This window comes from Megascapheus bottae, chromosome 15 (assembly GCF_031878675.1).
Source record: "Megascapheus bottae isolate mThoBot1 chromosome 15, mThoBot2.hap1, whole genome shotgun sequence".
Lineage (NCBI taxonomy): Eukaryota > Metazoa > Chordata > Mammalia > Rodentia > Geomyidae > Megascapheus > Megascapheus bottae.
The window spans coordinates 9,445,558-9,472,200 of record NC_143523.1 but is presented as its reverse complement, the minus strand read 5'-3'; the positions used below and the strand labels follow the sequence as shown (position 1 = coordinate 9,472,200).

The 26,643-nt window shown below is 40.9% G+C and overlaps 1 protein-coding gene and 2 non-coding genes across 3 annotated transcripts in view; all 3 read right to left on the bottom strand.

Annotated features, from left to right (window-relative positions):
• Eif3a (eukaryotic translation initiation factor 3 subunit A) overlaps positions 1–26,374 on the bottom strand; it is a 38,427-nt gene extending 12,053 nt beyond the window's left edge. The window contains exons 1-15 of the mRNA XM_090345767.1: positions 26,221–26,374; positions 18,593–18,783; positions 18,362–18,498; positions 17,857–18,020; positions 14,334–14,533; positions 11,389–11,597; positions 9,479–9,650; positions 8,851–8,955; positions 8,144–8,242; positions 6,175–6,291; positions 5,354–5,539; positions 4,418–4,765; positions 3,229–3,333; positions 2,768–2,881; positions 1,657–1,779 (exon numbers count right to left, since the gene is read on the bottom strand). Of these exons, the coding sequence (XP_090201893.1) occupies positions 1,657–1,779; positions 2,768–2,881; positions 3,229–3,333; positions 4,418–4,765; positions 5,354–5,539; positions 6,175–6,291; positions 8,144–8,242; positions 8,851–8,955; positions 9,479–9,650; positions 11,389–11,597; positions 14,334–14,533; positions 17,857–18,020; positions 18,362–18,498; positions 18,593–18,783; positions 26,221–26,269 (2,319 nt within the window). The 5' untranslated portion in view covers positions 26,270–26,374. The remainder of the gene's footprint in view (positions 1–1,656; positions 1,780–2,767; positions 2,882–3,228; positions 3,334–4,417; positions 4,766–5,353; positions 5,540–6,174; positions 6,292–8,143; positions 8,243–8,850; positions 8,956–9,478; positions 9,651–11,388; positions 11,598–14,333; positions 14,534–17,856; positions 18,021–18,361; positions 18,499–18,592; positions 18,784–26,220) is intronic.
• LOC150053772 (small nucleolar RNA SNORA19) lies at positions 6,610–6,739 on the bottom strand. Its single transcript, XR_016537943.1, has one exon. It is a non-coding gene; the product is annotated as a small nucleolar RNA SNORA19 (small nucleolar RNA).
• LOC150053771 (small nucleolar RNA SNORA19) lies at positions 8,389–8,520 on the bottom strand. The gene has a single exon (XR_016537944.1). It is a non-coding gene; the product is annotated as a small nucleolar RNA SNORA19 (small nucleolar RNA).
• Positions 26,375–26,643: the final 269 nt, after the last annotated feature.

The window sequence follows — 26,643 nt, the reverse complement described above, 5'->3', positions numbered from 1 at the left end:
TTTCTCTATTATTGACAACAAAATGCATCTTGCCCCTGTCTGAAAGAACAAAAGAAGAACTAGAGGTGTGGCTCAGGTGGTAGAGCAAGCATAGGCCTAACAAGCCTGAGACCAAGTTCAAACCCTAATGGGGGAAGAGGTGGGGAATGGGGGGAGGAGGGAGGAGCAAAAACTGCTGCTTTAGAGGCCACACAGTCAACTGGCAACTTGTGAAAATTCTGTTCAGAAGATTAAATTTTTTGTTTTAAAAAGTAATTCTTGGGGCCGGGAGTTTGGCCTAGTGGTTAAAGTGCTTGCCTAGCATGCACAAAGACCTGGGTTCAATTCCTTGGTACCACATACATACAAAAAAAAGCCGGAAGTGGTGCTGAGGCTCAAGTGGTAGAGCTCTAGCCTTGAGAAAGTCCAAGGACAGTGCTCAGGCCTTGAGCTCAAGCCCAGGACTGGCAAAAAAAAAAAAACACAAAACAACAACAACAAAAAAATAAATAAATAAAAGTAATTCTTGGGCCACGAGTTTCGCATACACGAAGACCACAGTTTAATTCCTCAGTACCACATACACAGTAAGTGGTGCTATGGCTCATATGGTAGAGCTCTAGCCTTAAGGAAGCCCAAGAACAGTGCTCAGGCCATGAGTTAAAGCCCCAGGACAGGCCAAAAAAAACAAAAAAAAAAACAAGGAAGTGGCACTGTGGCTCCAGCAGTAGGGCAGAAGCCTTGAGTTGAAGGGCTCAGGGACTATACCCAGGCCCAGAGCTCAGGAGGATGAGATCACAAGATTTTAGTTCAAATGTTCAAAGCTATCCCAGGCAGGAAAGACTGTGTGAGACCCATCTCTAATAAACTGAACCAACAGAAAAAAAATCTAAAAGCCCAGAAACAGAGCTGTAGCACAAGTGGTAGAACCCTAGCTTCAAGCACAAAAGCTCAGGGATAGCATTCAGGCCCTGAGTTCAAGCTGCAGAGGCGGGGGGGGGGGGGGGGGGGGGGGATTTAGTGGCATCTGCCATAGTAAAGTCTGAAAGATTCTCTTTTCCAATTTACCTGCAAAAAGCCAGTCATACAGTGAGCTGTGACTCAAGTAGCAGAGTATTATTTGCCTTCAGCTCAAAAGTTCACAGCAATGTGGGAATGTGGCTTAGTAGCAAAGTGCTTGCCTAGCATGCATGAATTCCTCAGTACCACATGAACAGAAAATGCCAGAAGTGGCGCTGTGGCTCAAGTCAGAGAGTACTAGCTTTGAGCAAAAAGTGCCCAGGCCTAAATCCAAGCCTCAGGAATAGAAAAGGAAGAAAAAATAAAGCTCAAGGCCAAGAACAGTGCCCAGTCCCTAAGTTCAAGGGCATGTTCTGGCGTAAGTACAACAACATACTCCTAGAAGCCCAATGGCGGTGGCACACACCTGCAATCCTACTCAGCAGGCTGGGTAGTGATTCTGGAGATATGACTGATAGTAGGGCACCAGCCAAAAGCAAAAAAAATGAGCCAAATGAGAACTCAAAGCCTTATTCAAACCCACAATAGGAAAAAAATGTAACTGGAGTTACAACAACAACTGGAGTTATCGTTACATGCTAAGTCAAAGAAAGTAGGTACTACTTTGTTAAATAATTTAACAAAAACTCAAACTTGGTCGAAAACATTCCACTTCACCTCATAAACAGACTGTCGGGCAGCTTTGAGTCGCGTCACAAATAAATCTCTGTCTTCCAACATTCGTGACATTCGATTCTTATGTTCAAGAGCTTTTTCTCTTTCTAGTTGCATAGTAGTAATCTGCAAGTATACATTATAAGGGTTAAGTTTCAAGACATTTTATACTGATTACTAACTTACCCAAGCACTCCAAGTATTCTTGGGGGAAGAAACACAAAAACAGGGGCCACGCCAGCCTAGTGCCAGTGGCTCACACATGTAACCCTACCTATTCAGGAAGCTGAAGCTAAGATCTGACAATCACAATTCAAAGTCAATTCAAGATTCTATTCTCCAGTTAACTACCAAAAAGTCCAAAATGAAGGTGTGGTTCAAGGGCAGAATGCCAGCCTTCAGTGAAAAAGGTAAAGAACGGCACCTGGGCTCTTAGTTCAAGCCCAAGGACACGCACAGGAAAAACCTGAAGGCTATGTTAACAGGCAGCAATCAAGTATAAGAGGTTTATCATATAGTTCTGAGTTAACAGTAAGAGGCTAGTTTTATTTACCATGATATAAAACTTTTCAAATTAGATACATTTAACATATATTAGGTAAAGTGAAATAAATGTTACACATACTAAACAGAATAGAGACATTGTCCCCAAAGAATAAAGATAAGGGTGAAAAAGTGCAGCAGTGGAATACACTGGATGGACACTGATGAATGTAAACTCTACAACTCGTGGGCAGATATGGGAGGGAGGGAATCAGAATGAGGGAACAGATAGATGATACTGTATGAAAAGAAATGTACTCATTACCTGACTCATGTAAATGTAACCCACTGTATATCATTCCTATAATAAACTAAATTTTATAAAGATACAAATTATATATACTTTAAGAACATACAAATCTGTTAAGTTCTATTTTTAATCTTTTCCCCTATTCCACCCAGCCCATTCTTAATCTTTTACTAACATTTTTAATCTTTTTAACCAATGTATTTTATATATCTATTAAGCATTCATTTCTAGCAAAAGAATAGAAAATCATTTGAAACTCTCTGGCCCTATTACTTATTCGCTTAATGTTGAAAATATCACAATTGAATGAAAAAAACTAACTCTTTCTTCTTCTTGTTGTTCCCACAGATCCATGTCTTTAATCCTCTGTTCTTCGTAAGCACTCTTTATCAAAGGAATTTCTTCCAAACGTTTAGCTCTTTCAAAATAGTCAATCTGAAGGGCATGAAAAAAGATGTGGTTATTAAACGTATCTAGGTTAACTTACTTTAGAAGTTTATGGATCCAGGCTAGGATGTAGCTCAATGGCAAAGCACTTGTTTACCAAGTGCAATGTCCTGGGTTCAATACCCAGTACAAAAAAAAAAATTACAAAGCTTACTGATGCTTATTGGATGACAGTCTATAATCCTAGCTACTTAGGAGGTAAATATCTAAAGTGTCATGGACAGAAATGCTCATTACATTCCGTCTCTAAAATTACCAGCAAAAAAGCAGGGTGTAGGAATGGCTCTCATGGTAGAGACCCAGCAAAGCAAGTGTGACCAATCATCCTTTCTTACCTTCTTTTCCTGATTTTTTAGACGTTCTTGAAGTTCCTTTTTTTCTTTTTCCAACTGTTCGACCTGTTTAGCCATGATAAAATCAGGATCCAATTCTTCAAGATCCTAAAAGGTAATACAAATGCACCAGTTAAAAATACAGAAAAGGGCTGGGAGTTTAGCCTAGTGGTACAGTGCTTGCCTAGCATATAGGAAGACCTGGGTTTGACTCCTCGGTAACATATACATAGAAAAAGCTAGAAATGGTGCTGTGGCTCAGGTGGTAGAGCTCTAGCCTTGAGAAAGTCCAAGGACAGGGCTCAAGCCCCAGGACTGACTAAATAAATAAATAAATAAAAGGAAAGCCAGGCATAATGGCTCACTCCTGCAATTCTAGCTATTCATGAGGCTGAGCTCTGAGGAACACAGTTCAAATCCAGCTGGGGCTTTTCTGTGAGACTTTATCTCCAATTACCAGGAAGAGAACGATAGTGGCGTGGCATGGCTCTGTGGCTCGTGGGGTAGGTAGCCTTGAGCTGAAGAGCTCAGGGACAGGGCCCAGGCCCAGAGTCCAAACGCCATGATAGACCAAAAAAAAAAAAAAGAAAGAAGAAAAAAAAAAAAAAAAGAAGAAAGAAAAACAAAAACCTGGGTGCCTCGCCCATAATCCTAGTTACTCTGGAGGCTGGGATCTGAGGATCAAAGTTCAAAGCCAGATCAGGCACAAAAGTCCATGAGACTCTGGAAGTGGTACTGTGGCTCAAAAAGTGATAGAGCACTAGTCATGAGATGAAGAACTCAGGGACGGTGCCCAGGCCCAGAGTTCAAGCCCTACAACCAGCCCAGTTCCCTGCAGATTTAATTTTGACATGTTAATTTATAAGTATACTGCAGAACAAACTATGTACAATAGAGAAAGCACATGTATAATCTTTACACTTATCACTCCTCTTGATTATATTAATTCCTTCCAGTGATAAAAGACACTGTGCTAAAAACTATACAAATGGCTCCAAGTAGTACAGGGTCTACCCAAGTTCCTGCTGAGTTCACACCTTCAAGCCATTAATTAAAACCAGATGCTTACACAGAGGCAACTGTAGCAAAATGCAGAACCAAAATAGACGAGCTAAGGGTAAAAGACTATGTTTCTAATACTACAGAAATCTCAGATAAAACCCAAGTTCTTAATGTATGTCATGTCACATACTTCAATGTCAATATCTTTGAATGCTTTGGCACCCAGCTCTGTCTTCTTGATCTGCTCCAAACGCTCTCGAACAGTTTTCTTTTTGATCTGCTCATGTTCCTGTAAAATCCGTTCCTTCTCTCTCTCTTTTGCTTCCTGCCGCAGCCTCTCTTCTTCAGCCTTCCGTACTTTCTGGAGTTCAGCTTCCCTCTGTTCCAGTTCTTCTTTCTCACGCTGAATATTCAGACTCTCAAGTCGTTCTTTCCTTTCCTCAATTGTCTGTCGGCGAGCCAAGATACGCTGATGTTCTTTTCGTGAATTTTTAAGATATGCAGTAACTGCCAACTGATGTTGTTCTTCTTTCTCTTGCTTCAAAAACAAATTCATTTTTAAAATTAAAAATTAAAATCAACTTAAACAAAGATATTATGGATCAATAATTTTGATGCACTGTCCTATGCATTTGTTCTTTAGCTACTATTGGTTTCTAGTACCAAATACTGCGGCACTAATCCTAGTCGGTTTTTGAGTAACAGTGACACACATAAAGAAATGTCCCTATTTCAAGTAAATCTTTCTTAGGAACAAATATATCTTGTGCTCAAGCCAGATATACAAATGGAGGTCACAAACAATAACTTAAACAGGAAAGAAAAGCCCTTTATTTTGGGGAAACACGGAATATGCAGTATTATATATTTTTATTACATGTGTAATATAATATTTTATGAAAGGCAACCCAATAATTTGTATATCTAATAAAGATATTTGGTAAAAACAAAACTAATCCAGGAGGGCAGCTCACACCTATAATATTTCAGCACTTGGGAAAATGGAGGCAGAACAAGAGTTCAAGGCCACTATGCATACATAGCAAGACTTTTTTCTTCCCCTCCCTCAAAAAAAATTGAATAGGAATATGTAAATATAAGTAATTTCCCCTCTAAAAACACTTACCAATATATGAGCTGGCTTGATGACTTCAAGTGCTTTAGCAAGCACTGAAGACATGGCTGTGAGTTGATTTCTTATCTGTTCAGAAGGCATACTCTGCAGATGAGGACCAATTGGTGCATCCTCTCGAGTAGCATAATTTAAATCAGATCCAAAACTCAGAGTCCGAGAAGTGTGGTCAATACGAACCTATGAAAATTGTCAGTGGTTAAAAACCTGTACTCTGGGCCAGGAGTTTGGCCTAGTGGTAAAGTACTAGCTACTCAGGAGGTTGATATTGGAGGATTGTGGTTCAAAGCCAGCCCAGACCACTGACACTAAAGTCTTTGAGACTCTCATCCCCAATTAACCTTTAGAAAACCAAAGTGGTGCTGTGGTTCAAGAGATAGGGTGGTAGCCTTGAGCTGAAGAGCTCTGGGACAGTGCCAAGGCACAGAGTGCTAGACCCACAACAACAAAAAAAAAAGAGTATCAAGAGAAAGAAATCAACAGGAGACTAATAGTTGAGGGAAATGATCAGCTGGACATAATAATTTCCAAAGTGGTAAAAAAAAAAAAAAAATCCATTATATATCTAAAGACCTCAACACCTGTAGAAAACTAGCTATGCCTTGACTGCAAATATTCCACTTGTTCAACAACTGGATTTGGGGGTAAAAAAAATATGAAATTAAAAGATTTAAAATGCAACTGAAATTTGAAATTATGCAAAGCTCTAAGTTTAACTCTATAGAGCTTTAAACAGCTGCCACTGTACCCAAGATTAGAAATATAGAACATGTCTTTCTAGTCTGACTACATCATCGTTCCCTTACAGCACATACCTGGAGGTCACAGTGCCTGGCTGCATCTACTATAGCCCGTTCCAGTTGGAAAGCATCAACAAAAGGAACCAGAGAAGTCAAACGAGAAAACTCAATGCTCTGATAAATCTGCGCCACCTGTATAAGAAACAAAGGGTTAATCATAACACTAGCTATAATTTAATGACAATTTCCTGATAGCACAGGATGTAGAAATTATGCCCAATGTTAGGAGGCATCATGATCCTAAACCTCATTAATCAGTCAACCAAATTTCACTACTTATTAGGTTGATACTGCTGGAATTTGAATCCCATATCATCTTCCTTCCTTTTCTATGAACCATAGCATCATACAATTCCTCAAAATTATGCTTTTGAAATTTTAGTTTCATGAAACAAAAACTAAATGGTCACATTATTTACAGACCTTTTACTTACCTAATAAATTGAAGTGTTTTGTCTGAAGGAGACTGGCAGAATTACTATGTATAGTGAATCTGCTAATTAACCATCAACTATTTGTCTAGCACATAAGAAATAACACTGCTCACATACAAAAGAAAGCAGGTCAATGAAATGTGCAAACCCCTAAATATAATAAAGATCTCTTCCCCAAATGAAAAAACAAAATTTTTAGAAGGGGGGGAGGCGGGGGGGGGGAAAGGGCAGTCAGTCCCAGTACTTGAACTCTGAGCCTGGGCACTCTCCCAGGGCTCTTCAGCTCAAGATTAACACTTTCAGACACAGCACCACTTCCAGTTTTCTGGTGGTTAATTGGACTTTTGTTCCGGGTCTCGCTTCAAATCTTGATCCTCAGATCTCAGCCTCCTGAGTAGCTAGGATTACAAGTCTGAGCCACCAGTACCAGACAACGCATCTTTAATATAACAATTTAAAGAATTCTCTCTAAAAAATGTGACATTCAGGCAGGAGCTGAATGGCCTAGTGGTAGAGTACTTGCCTAGCATGCAAGAAGCCTTGCATTTTCCTCTGTACCACATACAACACAGAAAAAGTCGGAAGTGGTGCTGTGGTTCATGTGGCAGAGTGTTAGTCTTGAGCAAAGAGTATTCAAGGGCAGTGCCTAGGCCTGGAGTTCAAGCACTAGAATTGGCCAAAAAAAAAGAGTGACATTCAAATCAAGTGTTAGCAGAAGGGGAAAAAAAAGGATATCTCATTCACTACTGGGTTAGTTTACTAGGTCTTCTGAGGACCTAACACTTTTTTTTTTTTTTGGCCCCTTTCTCTTTCTGGCCCTGCTCGCTCCGGCCCCGCTCGCTCCGGCCCGGCTAGGCCCCCTTTCTAGCTCAGGCCCCGCTCGCTCGGCCCTGCTCGCTCCGGCCCCGCTCGCTCCGGCCCGGACCTAACACTTTTATTGTGTAAGCTGCGAGTCTAATTCCATTTCTTTCCCAGTCCTAGGGCTTGAACTCAGGGCCTGAGCACTGTCCTTTGGGTTTTTCAAGGCTAGGGCCCTACCACTGGAGCTACAACACCACTTCCGGCTTTTTTCCCCCTAAATATGTGGTACCGAGGAATCAAACCTGTGTCTTCCTGCATGTTAGACAAGCACTGTACCACTACGCCAAACTCCTGGCCCCTACAATTCCATTTCTTATGCCTTTGTGAATACAAAAATACATGAATTTAAGATGCTCAATTCTTCAATATTTTGAACAGGAAAAAAAAAATCTAAAAATACAACTTTTCAATCGTCAGTAAAGTGGCATTGACTATGAAAAACCACATGGGTAAAGAAAGTTATCACCAAAGCAAATGCACAAAGATAGTATAAAGCTTAAAAAAGGCAGTAGTAAGTAAATAAATCCTCGTAAAGTGGTAAGCAAATAATTCAGAGACAGAGACTAATTCGTATACAAGATTTGGAAAGACTTTCATCTGCTAGGGATGCATACATTTTCCCAGTCCAGTTCTAATTTTATAGAGGAATGAATTAGTGTGCTCTCTAAACAAGTTCATTGTATTTTTACCTGCTGCAGAAGACGAAGTATGGTGTTATTTTGTAGTTGTGGAACATACTGTTGTAATTCAGGTTCCTTTTCAGGTTGTTCCCTAACCCAATTAAGAACCTATAAAGTTCATTAGAATGAGAATTAGGCTTTCTATGTAAATACTGTATTTTTTCTAAAATATAAAATCACACAATGCATAAGAACAAAACTTATGAAGCAAAAATCATATAATGCATAAGTACAAAACTTATGAAGTTATTAACACATGTTTGAAGGTGACTGACAGCAATAGCTAAATTTAAGTCATGCTGCTAATTTACCTCCACAGGTTTCTTTAGCACACCAGAAATATCTTTTCTCCCAACATGAAGGACAAAAGACAATGAAATGTGCACTGATTCAAAGATTCAAGGCAATACTCTTTTTTTTTTTTTTTTGCCAGTCCTGGGCTTGAGCTCAGAGCCTGAGCACTGTCCTTGGACTTTCTCAAGGCTAGAGCTCTACCACCTGAGCCTCAGCACCACTTCCAGCTTTTTTTTCTATGTATGTGGTACTGAGGAATCAAACCCGGGTCTTCATGCATGCTAGGCAAGCACTTTAACCACTAGGCCAAACTCCCAGCCCATCAAGGCAATACTCTTTTAACAAGGGTAAATAAATATAATGCAAAATTATATTGGCAGCTACACAATGACATAACTAAAACTTCAAAAACAAATGCTCACCTTTGTGACTCTCTCACAGAGTTTTAGAGGGTTAAATTCTACTTCCAACCAGTTGTAAAGGTCCTTTACTTCTGGAACAACATACTGTAGTACATTGAACCTGACCTGCAGTTAGTAGGAACAAAAGATTTAATTGTTGAGGGAAGTTTTCCAACTGAGTTCTAAACTGAATATAAATTAAACTGTAGGATTTGAAATTTGGAAAACAATTATCTATGCCTTAACCTCACTATCAGGTTACTTGGCTATACAAAAAGACCCGAGAACTTTAAAAAAAAAAACTCTAAGCCAACACAGTAGGCTATTTGCAAATAAACTACTAAGGTCAAATAGATTAATTTAATCCCAGTAACAAGTAAAACACCAGAGCTTACAAGTTATTTTTATGCAAATTATCCTGAATAGTTAAGATTACTACAGCAACACTTATTAAGCTTAAACTAGCAAGATTTCACATATGAACATCTCCCATCAAAAGAAATACTACTGTTTTATTTAACCATTGGTCTTCTATGCTTTCAAGTATCAGATATGCAGTCAACCAACCATAGCTGGAAAGTAATTCAGAGGAGAAATACGTAATTTTAGTTAACATGTAAATTTTTGTCGTGCACAAAATTATACTAACCATATCATTAATAAGGCCAATTCGTGTTGGTGGGGCTTGAAGACCAAGCAGTGTGGCAAGACGACGCTGTTTCTCAACAATAATGCCATCCATATCCAAAAGTCGGGCAATATCAGTTCTCTCAGGAGTAATAGGGATGGAAAGAGTAGCCAAAAGGACTCTGGTAGACATTCTGTGGTAAACAAAGTTGAGCCTATTAGGTTTGCAACTGTGCCTAATAAGCAAAACACTTCCCGTTAACCTTGCACACACTAAGCCAATGACAAAATTATGTTCCTCATGGGGCAGGGAGTTTGGCATAGTGGTACAATACTTGCCTAGCATGCACAAAAATCCAGGTTCTATTCCTTGGTATCACATACATAGAAAATAAAAGTGGGAAGAGGTGCTGAAGCTCAAGTAGTAGAGCAAATAGCCTTGAGAAAAACCCAAGGACAGTGCTCAGGTTCTGAGCTCAAGCCAAGGACTGGAAAAAAAAAAAAGTAAAATCACTTTAAAAGCTATGTAAATAAATGATACTAAGGGTAAAAAAATTACAAGTGAACAAAATTATGGTAGTTTGAATGGAGGGGATGACCCAAAACCAAAAATTCTAGAAACATAAAGGTCAAGTTGAATGCAGAGCTCTGTATATCATTAAGGATTATGGGCTCTGAAGCCCAATAATTAAGTTAGAATCCTACTTCACTATTTCTAAGTCTGTGACCTTTAGCAAGATATGAATTGAATGGCCTTTGTAATGACATCATCAAACAACATACATGGTAAATAAACTTATGTTCATTACTACCACAATACTCACTGCAAGGATAATATATTTCTAAAATGAATGCTTTTTTTTTTGGGGGGGGGGAGTCATGGGGCTTGAACTCTGGGCATGGGCGCTGTCCCTGAGCTCTTCAACTCAAGGCTACCACCCTACCCTGGAGCCAAGCCCCATTTCCCATTTTTAATTGGAGATAAGAGGCTCAGGCTCTTTTGTGCCCAGGCTGGCTTTGAACCTTGATCCTCAGATCTCAGCCTCCTGAGTAGATAGGATTACAGGCATGAGCCACCACACTTGGCTGAATATTTTTGATCCATACATGTGAACTATATTACAGGAAATAACAACTGATACGGTACTTCAAAATACTGTTAACTCATTTATTTTGTTTCACGTATCACTACCTATCTTAAAAAAAAAAAAAATGGGGGGGGGGGGCTGGGAGTTTAGCCTAGTAGTAGAGTGTTTGCTTGCCTAGCATGCACAAAGACCTGGGTGTGATTCCTCGGTATCACATACATAGAGAAAAGGCAGATGTGGTGCTGTGGCTCAAGTGACAGATGGCTAGCCTTATGGAAAAAGCCCAAGGATAGTGCTTAGGCCTTAAGTTTAAGCTCCAGGACTGGCCAAAAAAAAAAAAAAAATATGGGCTAGGAATGTGGCTTCATGGCTGAATGCTTACCTAGCATGCATGAAGCCCTGGGTTTAAGTCTTTAGTACCATATAAACAGAAATTCCAGAAGTGGGCACTGTGGCTCAAGTGGTACAATGCTAGTCTGGAGCACAGAGAGGCTCAGTGATAGAGTCCACGCCCTGACGTTAAGCCCCAGGATCAGCAAAAAAAAAAAAAATAATGAACTGTCTACTTTGTCCTAAGAATAGACTCTACCTGGACATGGACAGGCTCATTGGGATTTTCTTGGAAGACAGCTCCTGAAGATGGAGAGTATTATCCAAAAGCAAAGTGCAGAGATAGTTTATTACTAAGCAGGCACTAACAAACTTAATTCCCTGAGTTCAAATCTATAATGCACTCCCCCACATTCCCCAACGCCTGCCTAATGGGTAAAAAGACACTGTTAAGCGTATATCATTTTAAACAAGATACTCAAGATCTCAACTCTATCCAACCATTCTTTCTTACCTTTGCATCTCCTCTTGTGTAAGATTCTTTCTCATTTCTCTAGAGAGATGGTAAAGACGATGAAGTGTAGATGCATGAAAAAGAGCATTGCCAGATTTCCAAAACACTGTCGACACTTTGTTATAGTAATTTGCCATCAGCTGAGGTTTAGGTGGCTTTTTTGACAAGGAGAATAGCCCATGAATATCTTCCACAGCTTTGAATGCTTCCTAAAAATAGTAATATAAATTAGTCACTACATTCCGACCCCTAAGAATCTCTAGTTCAGATTTTGCTATGAACCTGAACATAAAAAAAAATTAATACAACCTTGGGGCTGGGAGTTTGGCCTAGTAGAAGAGTGCTTGCCTAGCATGCACGAAGACCCAGGTTCAATTCCTCAGTACCACATACATAGAAGTGGTGCTGAGGCTCAAGTGGTAGAGCTCTAGCCTTGAGAAAGTCCAAGGACAGTGCTCAGGCCCTGAGCTCAAGCACAGGTCTGGCCAAAAAAAAATTAACACAACCTTGGGGTTGGGAGTGTAGCCTGGTGGTAGAGTACTCACCTAGTATGCACGAATTCCTGAGTTTGATTCCGGTGGCTCAAGTGACAGGGTGCTAGCCTTGAGTAAAATGTGTCCAAGGACAGTGCCCAGGCCCTGAGTTCAAGCCCCAGGACTGGCAAAAAAATAACTGAACTGGCATGGTGGCTCACACCTGTAATCCTAGCTACTCAGAATATTGAAATCTGAGGATTAGGTTCAAAGCCAGCCCAGGCTGAAACTCATCTCCAATTAACCACTAGAGTACCAGAAGTGGCAGTAGCCTTGAGCTGAGAGCTCAGGAACAGCACCCAGGAATACACACACACACACACACACACACACACACACACGCGCGCGCGCACGCGCGCGCGCCAAGGGTTTGACCTAGTGGTATAGTGCTCACCTAGCATGCACAAAGCCTCTGAGTTCGATGCCTCACTACCACATACATAGAAAAAAGAAGTGGTTCTGTGGCTCAAGTGGTAGAGCTCTAGCCTTGAGAAAGACGAAGGACAGTGCTCAGGCCCTAAGTACAAGTCTCAGGACTGGCCAAAAAAAATATATACATAAAATTAACATACATATGCATGCCTTCACATATTGTTAATGATAATATATTTAAATCAACTTCTATAATTATAAAATTACTAATATTTTAAACTTTTAAAATATTTAGGAGTCAGGTGCTAGTGGCTCTTATCTAGAATCTTACTCAGGAGGCTAAGATCTACGAACTACAGGTTCAAAGCCAGCCCAGTCAATAAACACCCTGAAAGTCTTATACTTATCTCCAAAAGAAGTAGAATTGTAGCACAACAGTAGTACCAGCCTTGAGTGAAAAAGCTAAGGGGTAGTAGTACCCAGGCCCTGAGTACATGTCTCAGGACTGACACACACACACAGAAAAAAGCTCTTCAGTGCTCAGCACATGTGGCTCATGCCCATGTAGTCCCAGCTTCTCAGAAGGCCAAGATCTAAGGATCGTGGTTCAAAGATAGCCTGGGCAAGAAAATTATCTCTAATTTACCACCAGAAAACTGAAGGACAGCACCCAGGCCCAGAGTTCAAGTCCCATGACCATCTAAACACAAACCAACAAAAACTCAGGGATAGCAGAGACAGAGCGCACAGGTATACACACACACACACACACACACACACACACACACACACACACACACACACACGCAAAAAAAAAAAAAGTTGAGATCTGAAAGGATATTCAACAGAATAAATTCTAGTGATTTCTGAGTGACCACATGATATATGAACATTTTTCTCTCTGTGCTCATCCATTTTTCCTAATAGGAGCATGTTTACTTGTCTTCTACAGGTAGTAATTTAAGAGGATACTTATAGAAAAGAAAAATTTAAGACCAATGCAGTGGCTCATGCATGTAATCCTAGCTACTCAGGAGGCTGAGATCTGAGGATCACGGTTCAAAATCAGCCTACAGACATATTTTTTTATATACATTAATATGTATCTATGACATACAAACCCTCAGCCTGATTTTAATTATGTTCTAAAATCTAAGTGCCAGTGATTGTATAAAGATTCCCTTCGTGAATACTTGTTTATTAAACAAGTCATTTGAAATATGTAAAAAATCAGTTAATAAATTCTTTAATTAAAAAAAAAAACACAGGGCTGGGAGTTTGGCCTAGTGGTAGAGTGCTTGCCTAGCATGCATGAAGACCCGGGTTCGATTCCTCAGTACCACATACGTAGAAAAAAAGACAGAAATGGTGCTGAGGCTGAAGTGGCAGAGTGCTAGCCTTGAGAAAAGCCCAAGGACAGTGCTCAGGCCCTGAGCTCAAGCCCAGGACTGGCAAAAAAAAAAAAAAAAAAAAAAAAAAAAAAAAAAACTACAGCCTGAGCACAAAAGAACCTGAGACTCAACCTCAATTAACCTCCAGAAAATGGAAGTGGGGCTTGGATCAAGGGTAGGGAGGCAGCCTTGAGCTGAAGAGCTCAGGGACAGTGACTAGGCAAAGTTCAAGCCCCATGACCCACTTAAAAAAGAAAGAAAAGGCAAAATGTAAGCCAGGAGCCAGTGGCTCATGCCTATAATCTTAGCTACTTGGGAGGCTGAGGGAGGCTGAGAACTGAGGATGCCCATTCAACCCTAGCCCTAGCCCAGGAAGGAAAAAGTCTGAGAGACTCTCCAATTAACCACCAGAAAACTGGAAGTGGTGTTGTGGCTCAAATGATAAAATGCTAACCATCAGATGAAGAGCTCAGGGACAATGCCCAGGCCCAGAGTTAAAAGCCCAATACCAAAAAAATAAAAAAATAAAAAAATCCCCTAGGCCAGAAATAATTTGGTACACATTTCAGTGATTAGACCAAAATTATCTGAAACTGATCATAACAAGATGAAGATATTAAGAAAGAAAAGCTAACAGTTCACAACATACCTGCCATAGTTCCATGCTGATAGCACTATCCAGTTGAACAAGCCTTGTTTCCAAATGCATAGATTGGCTCTCTGGATTATTAAGATTGATTGCTGTACTTTGGTTATGGTGGCGCTGAATCTGTGATAAGTGCATTCTCAAATTGTCACATAGCTTACGGAATTCAGCCTTACGGGTATATTGGAGGCAAAATTTGAACGCTGTAAGCATAATTGTTAAATATATTACTAGATTCTTTCCACTATCCACTCAATATTAAAATGTCATATTTAAACAACATTCACCAAACTCATAGTCGTTAAATGTTACAGAGCTGTAATGTGCCCTGATTATCATTTTGAACCCTAACAAAATCAGATGAGGTCATGGAATAAGGTCAAAGTGTGTTTCTGGTGGTCTAAAAAGAGGCTATTATTGGAATTTAAATTTGGCAAAGACTCACAAGTTTTCAAAGCCTAAAAGCACAAGGTTCTAAGCTGCAATACAGTGAATTTACATATCTAATATAGAGTATAACATGCTTTCACACTAACAAAACTAGAGATTGGCAATAATCAAATTTCAACTACATAAATAGATCAACTACTTTCAAATAGTATTTCTACAAAACCTAAAACAAAATTACACAATTTTAACTGAAGTTAATCATTATATTAATTAAATTACCAAGATGCCCCAATTTATTTTAAGGAAAATTCACATACAGACATAAAAACAGAGTGATATTCCTAGTACAACATTACTGAAGTTACTTGAAACTAAAATGTGGAACCAGGCCTGCTTAGTCACACCATAATCCCAGCACTGGAAAAGGAAGAAGGATCGCAATTTCAAGGATAGCCTGAACTATGTAAGATCCTGTCTCAAAAAACAATATCTGGGTCTGGAACTTGACCTAGCATAAGAGTGCTTGCCTAGGGCCGGGAGTTTGGCCTAGTGGTTAAAGTGCTTGCCTAGCATGCATGAAGACCCGGGTTCGATTCCTCGGTACCACATACATAGAAAAAAGCCGGAAGTGGTGCTGAGGCTCAAGTAGTAGAGCTCTAGCCTTGAGAAAATTCCAAGGACAGTGCTCAGGCCCTGAGCTCAAGCCCAGGACTGGCAAAAAAAAAAGAGTGCTTGCCTAGCATTCATGAAGCCCTAGGTTCAATTCCTCCATACTACATACACAGACAAAAACCAAAGTGGCACTATGGCTCAAAGTGGTAGAGCCCTAGCCTTGTGCTGAAGAGCTCAGGGAGAATGTCCAGGCCCTGAGAGTTCAAGACCAAGGGACTGGCAAGGAGAGGAGAGAAGGATGGGGGAGAGGAGGAGGAAGTGGTGGCAGCAGCAGAAGCTACTAATCGATGAAAGACATGTTAAAAGAGTAAAACAAAAACTAACGGAGCTCAAGTTGCTACCCAGGTATACAATTTAAAAAAAAAAAGGCTGGATGTGGCTCCAACTCCTGCCTGTAATCATAGCTAGAACCTGAGATCTGAGGATAGAAGTTCATATAGCCAGCCAGCCCACCTGTGCACTAAAGTCCATGAGACTCTTATCTCCAAATAACCACCAGAAGACTTCCAAGATATGTATTCTGATAATGAAGGTCTTTGTAAAAAGGCTGAAGAGCTCAGGGACCAGCTCCGAGGCCCAGAGTTCAAGCCCCATGACCAACAGATAAAAAAACAAGCATTGGACCGGGAGTTTGGCCTAGTGCTTGGCTTTGTGCTTGCCTAACATGCACAAAGACCTGGGGTTAAATTCCTCAGTACCACATACATAGAAAAAAAGCCATAAGTGGCTCAAGAGGTAGAGCTCTGTCTGGTCCTGAGAAAGTCCAAGGACAATGGTCAGGCCTGAGCTTAAGCCCAGGACTGGCAAAAAACAAACAAATAAGCATTTACCCCAAGAATGACAAGTGACAATATTTTCAGTATAGTCCTACATAGTAAAACAATTGGATATTAATATGATTTTTAGTTATCAAGAAAGCCCAAATCTGGCCAGGCGTTAGCCTACTGGTAGAACAGCTGCCTAACATGTATGAAGCCCTAGATTCGATTCCTTGCCACCACATACACAGAAAAACTCAGAAGTGGCTCAAATGGTAGAGTGCTATCCTTGAGTTTAGAGACAGTGTTCAGGCCCAGAGTTCAAGCCCTGGAACTGGCAAAAAAAGAAAAAAAGAAAGGAAAAATGTAATTTAACCCTGAAATTCTTGCTAGAGCTCTACCACCTGAGCCGCAGCACCACTTATGGCTTTTTTTTTCTGTGTATGTGGAACTGAGGAATTGAACCAGGCCCCAGCCCTGGAATTCTTTTACCCAATAGAATAAAAAAAAAAAAATCAAAGTCACGTGCTAGTGGCTTCTGCCTATAATCCTAGCTTTCAGGGTGAGACCTGAAAGACGACTGTTTGAAGCCAACACATTCAGGAAAACGTGTGAGACTCTATCTCCAATTAAAGAGAATAAAGTTGTAACTGTTATTATTTGTGACTCAAGTGGAAGAACATTAGCCTTGAGCAAAAAAACTCAGGGACAGTGGCTCAGAGTTTGGCCTAGAGAAGTAGAGTGTTTGCCTAGCATGCAAAAAGACCGGGATTCAATTCCTTGGTACAATATACACATACACAAAAAAGCCAGAAGTGATGCTGTGGCTCAAGTGGTAGGCTTGAGAAAAGCCAAGGACAGTGCTCAGTTCATGCCCAGGACTGGCAAAAAAACAAAAACAAAAACAAAACAAAACCCTCATAAACAATGCCAGAGTAATTTCAAGCCTAGGACCAGCAAAAGAGGAAAAAAAAAAAATCAATCTTACCAGAAAGCAATGAAAAATTCATTTCTTTCAGTCACTTGGAAAATTCCAAAGACTTAAAAAGTCCTCCGGACCTTCTCCAATACCTACCTTCCTTTCTTTCTTACTTATTTTGGTTGGTCATGGGGCTTGAATTCTGGGCCTGGGCACTGTCCCTGAGCTCTTCAGCTCAAGGCTACCACACCATAGTGCAACTTCTGGTTTTCTAGTAGTCAACTGGATAAGTCTCACGGACTTTAGTGCCCGGGCTGGCTTTGAACTGTGATCCTCAGATCTCAGCTTCCTGAGAAGCTGGGATTACAGGCCTGAGCCACCGCACCTGGCTCTAATACCTTTTATATGCAAGTACATACAAATTTTTTATTTGGTTATTATTTTTTTTTTTTTTTTGCCAGTCCTGGGCTTGGGCTCAGGGCCTGAGCACTGTCCTTGGGCTTTCTCAAGGCTAGAGTTCTACCACTTGAGCCTCAGCACCACTTCTGGCTTTTTACTATGTATGTGGTACCGAGGAAGCAAACCCAGGTCTTCATGCATGCTAGGCAAGCACTTTAACCACTAGGCCAAACTCCCGGCTCCTATTTGGTTATTTAATATTCAAACATCAATTATATTTCAGTTAAGGCTTATATTAGTTCAAGTATTAGAAAAGTATTAATTTGCAAAAAAAACTATTTTAAATTAACTTTCTAAATCAGTTAATTGAGCTTTCAGTGAAATTTACCTTGCTGGGCAATGTCATGGTAAAGACGCTCTACTCTAGAGTTGTTTCGAAGGAGGTCCAGACACTGTCTATATGATTCCCACAGGAACTTAACCCAGGGAGTTAAAAGTAATCTGTCTGTACGATCCTGAGTGTCTTCCCCACTCACAGCACTTAGGAGAACACTGCAAAGGAAAGAAAAATGTTGAAGACAACTTTCTATTTTCTAATGTGACTCAAAAATCAAAACCAACAGTGATTATCATGAAATGGTACAAACTTTCCTATGTCTTCAAATCTATCTATACATACTGAACTCTCAATCTGTTACAACTATTTTAAGTTAATGCTTTTTTAGTCTAAACCCGTATGGTCTACTTTTATAAATTTTAATTACTTGTTGCAGTACTACACACTTAAAACTACAAAGATATGTATTCTGATAAATATTACTTCAAATGGGAACAATGAAGGCCTTTGTAAGAAACACCAGTCCAAGTATTTTGTAAAAATGTAATTCACATACCTCTCAGGAGTTTGAATATTATCCAGATCTTCAATATCTAGCACCATCTGTTGGGATTCTTCTTTAGCAGCTTCAGTTTTTTCCTCTGCTAGTTTCAAATATGCCCTAACAACATCCTCTAAAGATTTAATGTTCACCTAAGCAGGCAGGAAAAAGGGAACTCATTTTTAATAAAGAACCATATAATATGCATAAAAAGGAATTTGTGATAAACTGAGTTCTATTTATTACCTGTTGACAAATGTTTTTATACTGATATAATCCTTCCTTAGCCAAGTGGCTCTTACGAAGATCCACACAGAGTTCCAAGTATTTCAACATAATTGGCTCGTGTATCTTTTGCCATGTTCTATGTTTCTTACTTTTCATAACATCATAAAGAACATCCAGGGCAGGTTGCTTTTTGCCAACCTCAAGAAATTCTGGAAAAAGAAAAAATTCAGCAGCATTAAATCAGTATGTAACAGTGTAATTAGGAAGTGGTGCTATAGCTCAGTGGTAGAGTGCTAGCCTTCAGAAAGCCCAAGGACAGTATTCCGGCCCTGAATTCAAGCCCTGGGACTGGCGCAAAAAAAAAAAAAAAAAAAAAAAAAAGTTTTGGGGCCAGTAGTTTGGCCTAGTGGTAGAGCGCTTGCTTAGCATGCAAGAAGACTCAGATTCAATTCCTCTGTATCACATATATAGAAAAAGCTGGAAGTGGTGCTGCAGCTCAACTGGTAGGGCTCTAACCTTGAGAAAGCCGAAAGACAGTGCTCGGTCCCCGAATTTGTCAAGCCCTGGGACTGGCCATAACAGAAAAACACACCTGTAATTAAACCAACCTTTACCCATTGAACTAGTTGCTTTAACTTAACTCACTACCAATTTCTTAGGTCCCGCTTATTTCGAACTTCTAAAGGCAAGCCAAACATACAGTGGGCTGGGAACAGTGCCTTAGTGGTAGAGTGCTTGCCTAGCACGCACAAAGCCCTGAGTTCAATTCTTCAGTACAACATAAACAGAAAAGGCCAGAAGTGGTGCTGGGGCTCAAGCGGTAAAGTGCTGGAGGGGGGGCGGAGACAAGCAGCAGCAGCAGCAGCAGCAGCAGCAGCAGCTCTGGTCAGTGCTGAAGCCTAAAGTTCAACTATAACCTCATTATCACATTTATCTGGCTGAGGAAACATCTGCTGTTTTATGCTCCAATGAGACAGAAACACTAATTAGTCTTCACTATACTTTAAATTGAGTCTTGGGGGGCCAGGAGAGTGGCCTAGTGGTAGAGTGCCTGTTTAGCATGCCTGAAGAACTGGGTTGGATTCCTCCATCCCATATATACAGAAAAAGTCAGAAATGATGCTGTGGCTCAAGTGGTAGAGCATTAGCCTTGAGAAAGCCTAAGGATATTGCTCAAGCCCCAGGATTGGCAGTTCTGGTTTTTGCCTTTCTACACAAATGTATAACCAGTTTATACGCGTCTACAATTTTGATTGAGACTGCACTGAATCTACAGTTGGAGTTGACAGCAATGCTGAGTCTTAAAATTCATGAACAGACTCTCTCCACACATTTGTTCCAGTTCAAACATGAGAAAAATACCAAGGCAAGTCCCAACTGGAGATACTATGGTTGAAGTACATATCCAAATTCATGTTGACACTTAGTTCCTAATGCAATGGCATTAATGGGTGAGGCCCTTAAGAGAAGCTTAGAATGAGGGCTCTACTCTCATAAATGTCTCAGTGGCTTTTATAGAAGGAAACTAGCTAACCTCCTTTTTGCATTCCCATCCTTTCCACCAAGCAAGAGACACATTAGTCACCATCCAGAAGTAGTTCCCATTTCTAAGGTACAAAAGTAGAGCCAGCCAGACCTCACTAGACCCTGAATCTTTTGAAGTCTTGAGTCTGGATTTCTCAGCTTCTGAGTAAGAAATAAATTCCTGTTGTTGGTAAAGTACCTAAGATAGGATATTTGATAGAGCAGCACAAATGCACTGAAACCTATACTTCCCAAAATGATCACAGTCGTGAAAAGTAAAAATTGGGAACTGTCAGTAAAAAAGTTAAGATACGGGGCCGGGAGTTTGGCCTAGTGGTTAAAGTGCTTGTCTAGCATGCATGAAGACCAGGGTTCGATTCCTTGGTACCACATACATAGAAAGAAGCCGGAAGTGGTGCTGAGGCTCAAGTGGTAGAGCTCTAGCCTTGAGAAAGTCCAAGGGCAGTGCTCAGGCCCTGAGCTCAAGCCCAGGACTGGCAAAAAAAAAAAAAAAAAAAAGTTAAGATACGTAACAAGTAGAAGTATCTTGTTATAATAGCATCTCTCAGAACTGTGATAAATGTATGAACACTGTACCACCTTTGAAATAATTCTGTAAATTTCAAACTAATCCAATTCCAATCTTATACTGCTTCTTTTGAAATTCAGTCAAAAGAAATGGCTCTCTCAGGGACAATACCCAGGCCCAGCGTTAAACTCCTATGACCGACCGATAAAAAAAAAAAAAAAAAGAAAGAAAGAAAGAAAAGAAGGAAATGGCTCCAAGTTAAAAGTTATCTTACCTTACTTCATCCTTTATTTTTCCTTTGCACTAACACCTAACAGACTGGGAAGAAGGCTATTTAATCTAAGTAGTTAATTCAGTAACTCACAAAAATTTTCACTGGGCTGGGAATGTGGTTTGGTGCTAGAGTTGCTTGCCTAGCATGAACAAAGCCCTTGAGTTAGATTTCTCAGTACCACATTAAAAAAAAAAAAAAAAGCCAGCAGTGGTACTGTGGCTCAAGTGGTAGAGGGACAGACCTGAGTGCACCCCCTGGACTAACAAAAAAACAAAAAACAACAACAAAAAAAAACCCACTGTGAATCTGAAACTCATAAAACAACTAAAGTTTTACTTGTTTTTGTTTTGATGTGTTTTCTTGCACTAAAAACTTTTGTTCTGCCAGGTGCTGGTGGCTCACATCTGTAATCCTAGCTACTCAGTATGCTGAGGTCTGAGGATCACAGTTCAAAGCCAGATGAAGCATGAAAAATCTTGGGAACTTGTCTCCAATTAACCACCAGAAAACTGCAAGTGGCAGTGTGGCTCAAAGAGTAGAGCACTAGCCTTGAGTTGAAGGACTTGGGGAAAAAAATCCAGGCCCAGAGTTCAAGTCCCACGACCAACTTAATAAACCAACAACAAAACCTTTCGCTCTGTGACAGTTAATCTGGCTGGGGGAAGGAGTGACGGTCTAAGGTACCAAGCTGGAGAATCTGACACCAATGCCCAGCATTAAAAAAAATAATAATAACATTATTTTATATACCAAGTAACTGTGGTGGGTAAACAAAAGTCCAATAAAAAAAATCCCTTTTTTGACTTTTACTGTATCTACAGGTTTGGTAATTATTTCTATTATTTCCTTTTTCAATTATTCCTTCTAGCAATGGTGCGTTCCAAAAGTCCTTCCAATGAAGACCACCACTTCTGTGTGTGTGTGTGTGTGTGTGTTGTGAGGCTAAAAATTTAACTCAGCTTAGACTGTCCCTGAGCCCTTCTGCTCAAGGCTAGCTGCTCTAGCACTTTTAGTGACAGCTCAACTTCCAAGTTTTGAGTGGTCAATTGGAGGTAAGAATCAAACTGAGGGCTTTCTTGCCTGGGCTGGCTTTGAACCACAATCCTCAGATCTCAGAATCCTCCTGAACAGTAAAACTGCAGGTGTGACCCACTGGCACCTGGCTCTCCAATTCTCCAATATATTTTTAAAGTCTGGCCCAACAACTCATGGTTCATGCCTGTAATCCTAGCAACAGGCATGAGGATTACAGTTTGAAGCCAGCCTAGGCAGAAAAGTCCATGAAACTCTTTATTTCCAATTAACCACCAGAAAACCAGAAGTGGAGCCGTGGCTCAAAGCGGTAGAGTGCTAGCCTTGAGTGAAAATGTTCAGGGATAGTATCCAAGCCCTGAGTTCAGACCAATTTAAAAAAAGAAAAAAAAAGTTTACAGCCATGTGCCAGTGGCTCATACCTATATTCCTACCTACTCAAGAAGCTGAGACCTGAGCATCATGGCTCCCAGCCAGCCAGGGCAGAAAAGTCCCTGTGAGATTCTTATCTCCAACTAACCACTCAAAAACCAAAAGTAGAGCTGTGGCTCAAGTAGTAGAACACATATAAAGAGGCTCAAGGATATTGCCCAGGCCTCCAGCTGGAGTCCCACAATCTTCAAAAAACACCAAAGCTTGCAAATAGACAAATTACACAGTATACCAAAAACTAAATACCTTTACATACCTGTTACCCTTATTGCCAATAAAACAGTGCTGGAAATAAACTCAGTGCCTGAATCATTCTCGGCAAGATCTCTACCACTCCCAGCCTCACTTCTTCTAATATCAAATCAGTCACGACACAGGATAAATACAAAAACCCTCACCATTTCACCTAGTCCTTCAACTGAGTAACAAAAAATATCATGCTGAGGAGCTGTGGCTCTCATCTATAATCCTAGCTACTCAAGAGGTTGAGATCTAAGGACTGCAGTTCAAAACCAGCCCAGGCAGAAGAGTATCCAACTAACCAGAAAAAAAAAGGGGGGGGGGGGAGTAACAGTGTGTGGCTCAAATGGTAGAATACCAGCCTTAAGCAGAAAAAGCCAAGCGAGAGCTCCAAGCTCTGAGTTCATATTTTTGCAATATCAAATCTTTACTCATCTAGGAACATAAAGTTAGCTGTCTTGAGCCATGTGTACTTTTCTGATGTTTCTCCAAGCTATTTAACTAAGTCACTCACCAATGAGCACTGTAGAAGTAAATGACTTTAATTATCCTTTACAATAAGAGAAGCACAGAAGTAACTCTAAAATGATCTATTATGGTCAGCTCTCAATCTTAAACTACTAAAATCTTAAACTACTTAATCTTAATCTACTTAAAATCTTAAACTACTACATATGAAGTATGATCCATCAGTTTTTAACATGGTATAGAGACAAATGGAGTGTTAAAAGTTTAGAGCTGAGCCCAATGTGAGAATGACAAAATACCAAACTGTTTAGAAATAATACTCTTTCCCAATCTCTAATTTTTAAGCAGGAATATGATTCCTTACTGTCATTTTTCAAGTATTGTTTTAGAGTTAAGATTTGGCATACAACTATAATTTCAGCACTTGCCAAGCCAAACTTTGAAGACTAGCCTAAATAACTAGCCAAACCCCGTTCCAAAAGTGTTTACTTAGGAATTGAAACTAAAAGCATTTTTCAAATCACACTAACTTCGAAATGAAAGCCTCTAATATGTCACATTAAATTAAGAGATATGAAGTCACAGCAAAAGGATGTATTTGTGTCTATTCTAATAGAATAAGGAAAGAACTATCATACACTGAAAACTCTGGTCCAGTAATTTCCTAATTTCCAGAAATTAAAACTTAGAAATATCCTAGAAATTAACAGAACTTTGATGATTCACTAGGAAGGTGGGCATTTTAAGTTTACCTTTTTGGACATAGGAAACTATGTATCGATCAATAAAGGTTTCCATCAGCCATTCATTTTTACTAGTTTGCACAACAGACCAAACAGATAAGCTGCATTACTCAACTTACAGGTTTCATAACCATTTTTTTTACATTAGTTATAGAGTGTAAAACTAAAAGCTACTTTGACACCAGTAACAACATAATCTAGAAAAAGTGACCTTCTCTAAACGACTGTGATAAGAATTTCTTGCTAATGACTGCTGGGCCAAGTTTATCTCCCTAAATGGTTATTATAATTTAAAAAAAAAAAAAAAAGACTTCTTAGGGCCAGGAATTTGGCCTAGTGGTAGTGTTTGCCAAGCCTGCATAAAGACCCAGGAAGTGGTTCTGTGGTTCAGGCCTTGAGTTCAAGCCCCAGGACTGGCAAAAAAAAAAAAAAAACCTTGTATGATTCTTAGAATGACTGTCTTACTGTTTAAATTTACCTTTTATTTTTATTAAGACAAAGCACTGGATTAGCTATAAAAATATCTGAAATTACAAAAGTTACAGAAAACTAAAATGAGATTTCTACAGAGTATAAAAAGTACTTTTATTAATTCTCTAGTTAATGCTTTGAAAATAGTGCCCTGTGCCATCCACAATCTGCTCGGAGAAGAAATCCTTCACTCAAAAGATCAGTTATACAAGTTAATACTTGGAAAATAAGGCATCTCTACCATAGGAAAGCCCCACAACAGTTTGCATGGCTGCAACAGGAGCCAGTACAGACCTGGGTAAACAAGATCTAACTTTCTTCCTATAATATCTCTTTCTGGTCTTGACTATTTTACCCTCAAGCTACTTTTACCAACTTTTCCTTCATCAATCAAATCATTTTAACTCAGAAACTGAAAAACTTTTTTGAAGCACAATCCATTACCTTCCTGTTTCTAAAAAGCTAACTGAAGCACTAAAGCTCACATAAGCATTCGAATTGAGAAAGAAATACTGTTTAACCCATACAGATTGCAATACTTCAGACTAGCCTGATTAAACAACACAAAAAGACCTGTTGAGGCATACAAATGACTAAAAGGCATCTCCAGCTATGTAATCGGACAAGTGACCTCTTACACCACAATGCAATTGTAAGTTTCAAACATCAAAATAAACATCTTGACTACTTATAGTAATAAACTTTCATCTCAATCTATTTTCTTACCTCAAGTCATGTTCTAATCTTTTTCAATTACTATAGACTGCTCTCACATTTTATTAATGTGACCAATACATCTGACTGATTATCAGGAGCGCTCATTTTTATGTATGGACTCATGGACTTTTCTCAAAGTGACATTTCAAACAAGTGAATAAAATAAACTCTCCAAAATAAACCTGTGCCTCACGTAGCTTATCCATTCACATTATGAGTCTTACGTTCGGATGAAGGATAAAACACACTCATGGAACATCTAGGTTAAAAACAAATGCAATTTTAAAAAAACTGAAGATGGGCTTGCATCAGACATTTTTTGCACCCCTAAAATGTCTTAATATTACAAATGCCTCTTGGGGAGATCACACAAGTTTTCCTCCAGTGCCCGGTGCAGGCAGCGGCGTTGTGGTGAAAAAGACTGCTCTGTACGTCAAGAGACCTTGGTTTTAGTCTCGTGGCTCCACAAACTTCCCGAGTGACCTTGGGAAAATCATTATCTCTCTGGGCCTAGTTTGGGAAGGACTCCTAAAGACTAAAAATTCGCTCTGTTCCAACTTCTTGTCATTCGGAGTCAAGCTTTCTAACTGGCCTTTAACCCCAGATACCAAAAGGAGACAAAAATCCAGAAAACAGGTTAAGTGGGTCAAGGGGGCTCCAGAGTGCAGAGAAGTAACTGGGGAGGGGTTAAGTGAACACGGACCGATCAAAGCACGGAGGGAACCCCGCGGGCAGAGGTTCCTGCAGGCGGGAGGCCTAGGGGTGGGCCTGTCGAGCTCCGGATCCCGGCGGGAGGTGGAGCGGAGGTTCTCGCGTGCATTGTCCCCGGGAGGGAGCCATGTTTCCTCCTCCTCGACACTCCCAGATGGCGGCCAGGGGCACAAGGCCTAAGCAGACCAAAGCCCAGTGGCCTGGAGAGCCAGCTGGAGGTGGAAGGGAAGGGACTCGGGGCCGGGAGGGCCTGTCTGCCAGGCCTCAGTGCCACAGAACCACCAGGAGGCAGCGAAGGAAACCAGGCTCCGAAGACGGTTTCCACCCCGCGCCTCCCACCCCAGCGCGGGAGGGGGACGGGAAGCAGTGGCCGGCCCCGGGAAAGCGGCAGAAGACCCAAAGGTTTCACACGGACCGCAGCCCGGGCGGCGGCCAGCAGGGCCTGGCCCTCGATCTCCAGGCCTCGGGCCGACCCGGCCTGGCGCGCCCCGCTCCCCTTACTTACCGTTGGCGCGTTTGAGGGCATTTTCCGGCCTCTGGAAGTAGGCCGGCATCTTGGCGGTAGGCTCAGCTCACCCGGCGTCAGCCGACTCCCTAGTGGCCCGGGCGGGGAGAAGAGACCAAAGGGAACCAGCGCGAGGCTCCACGCGCCTCGCCAGCAGTCGCCCGCGCCCAGCCGGCCAGAGACGGAAAGGAAGAGACCACGTGATCCCCCGCGCGGCGGCGCGGCCGCCGCCCGAGCCCCGGATGTAAAGGGGCGGACCTCCACCCAAGCCCCAGCCCCTCGCTGCGCGCAGGCGCGCTGGCTTCGCGTGCGTCGGCTGACGTGGCGGCGCCGGCGTCGTCCTCGGTGCGCCCTGAGGGCGGGTGGCGCGTGGGGCCTTCTTGTCTTTCTGGGGCGCGCCGGGGGACGTTAGGGGAGCTGATC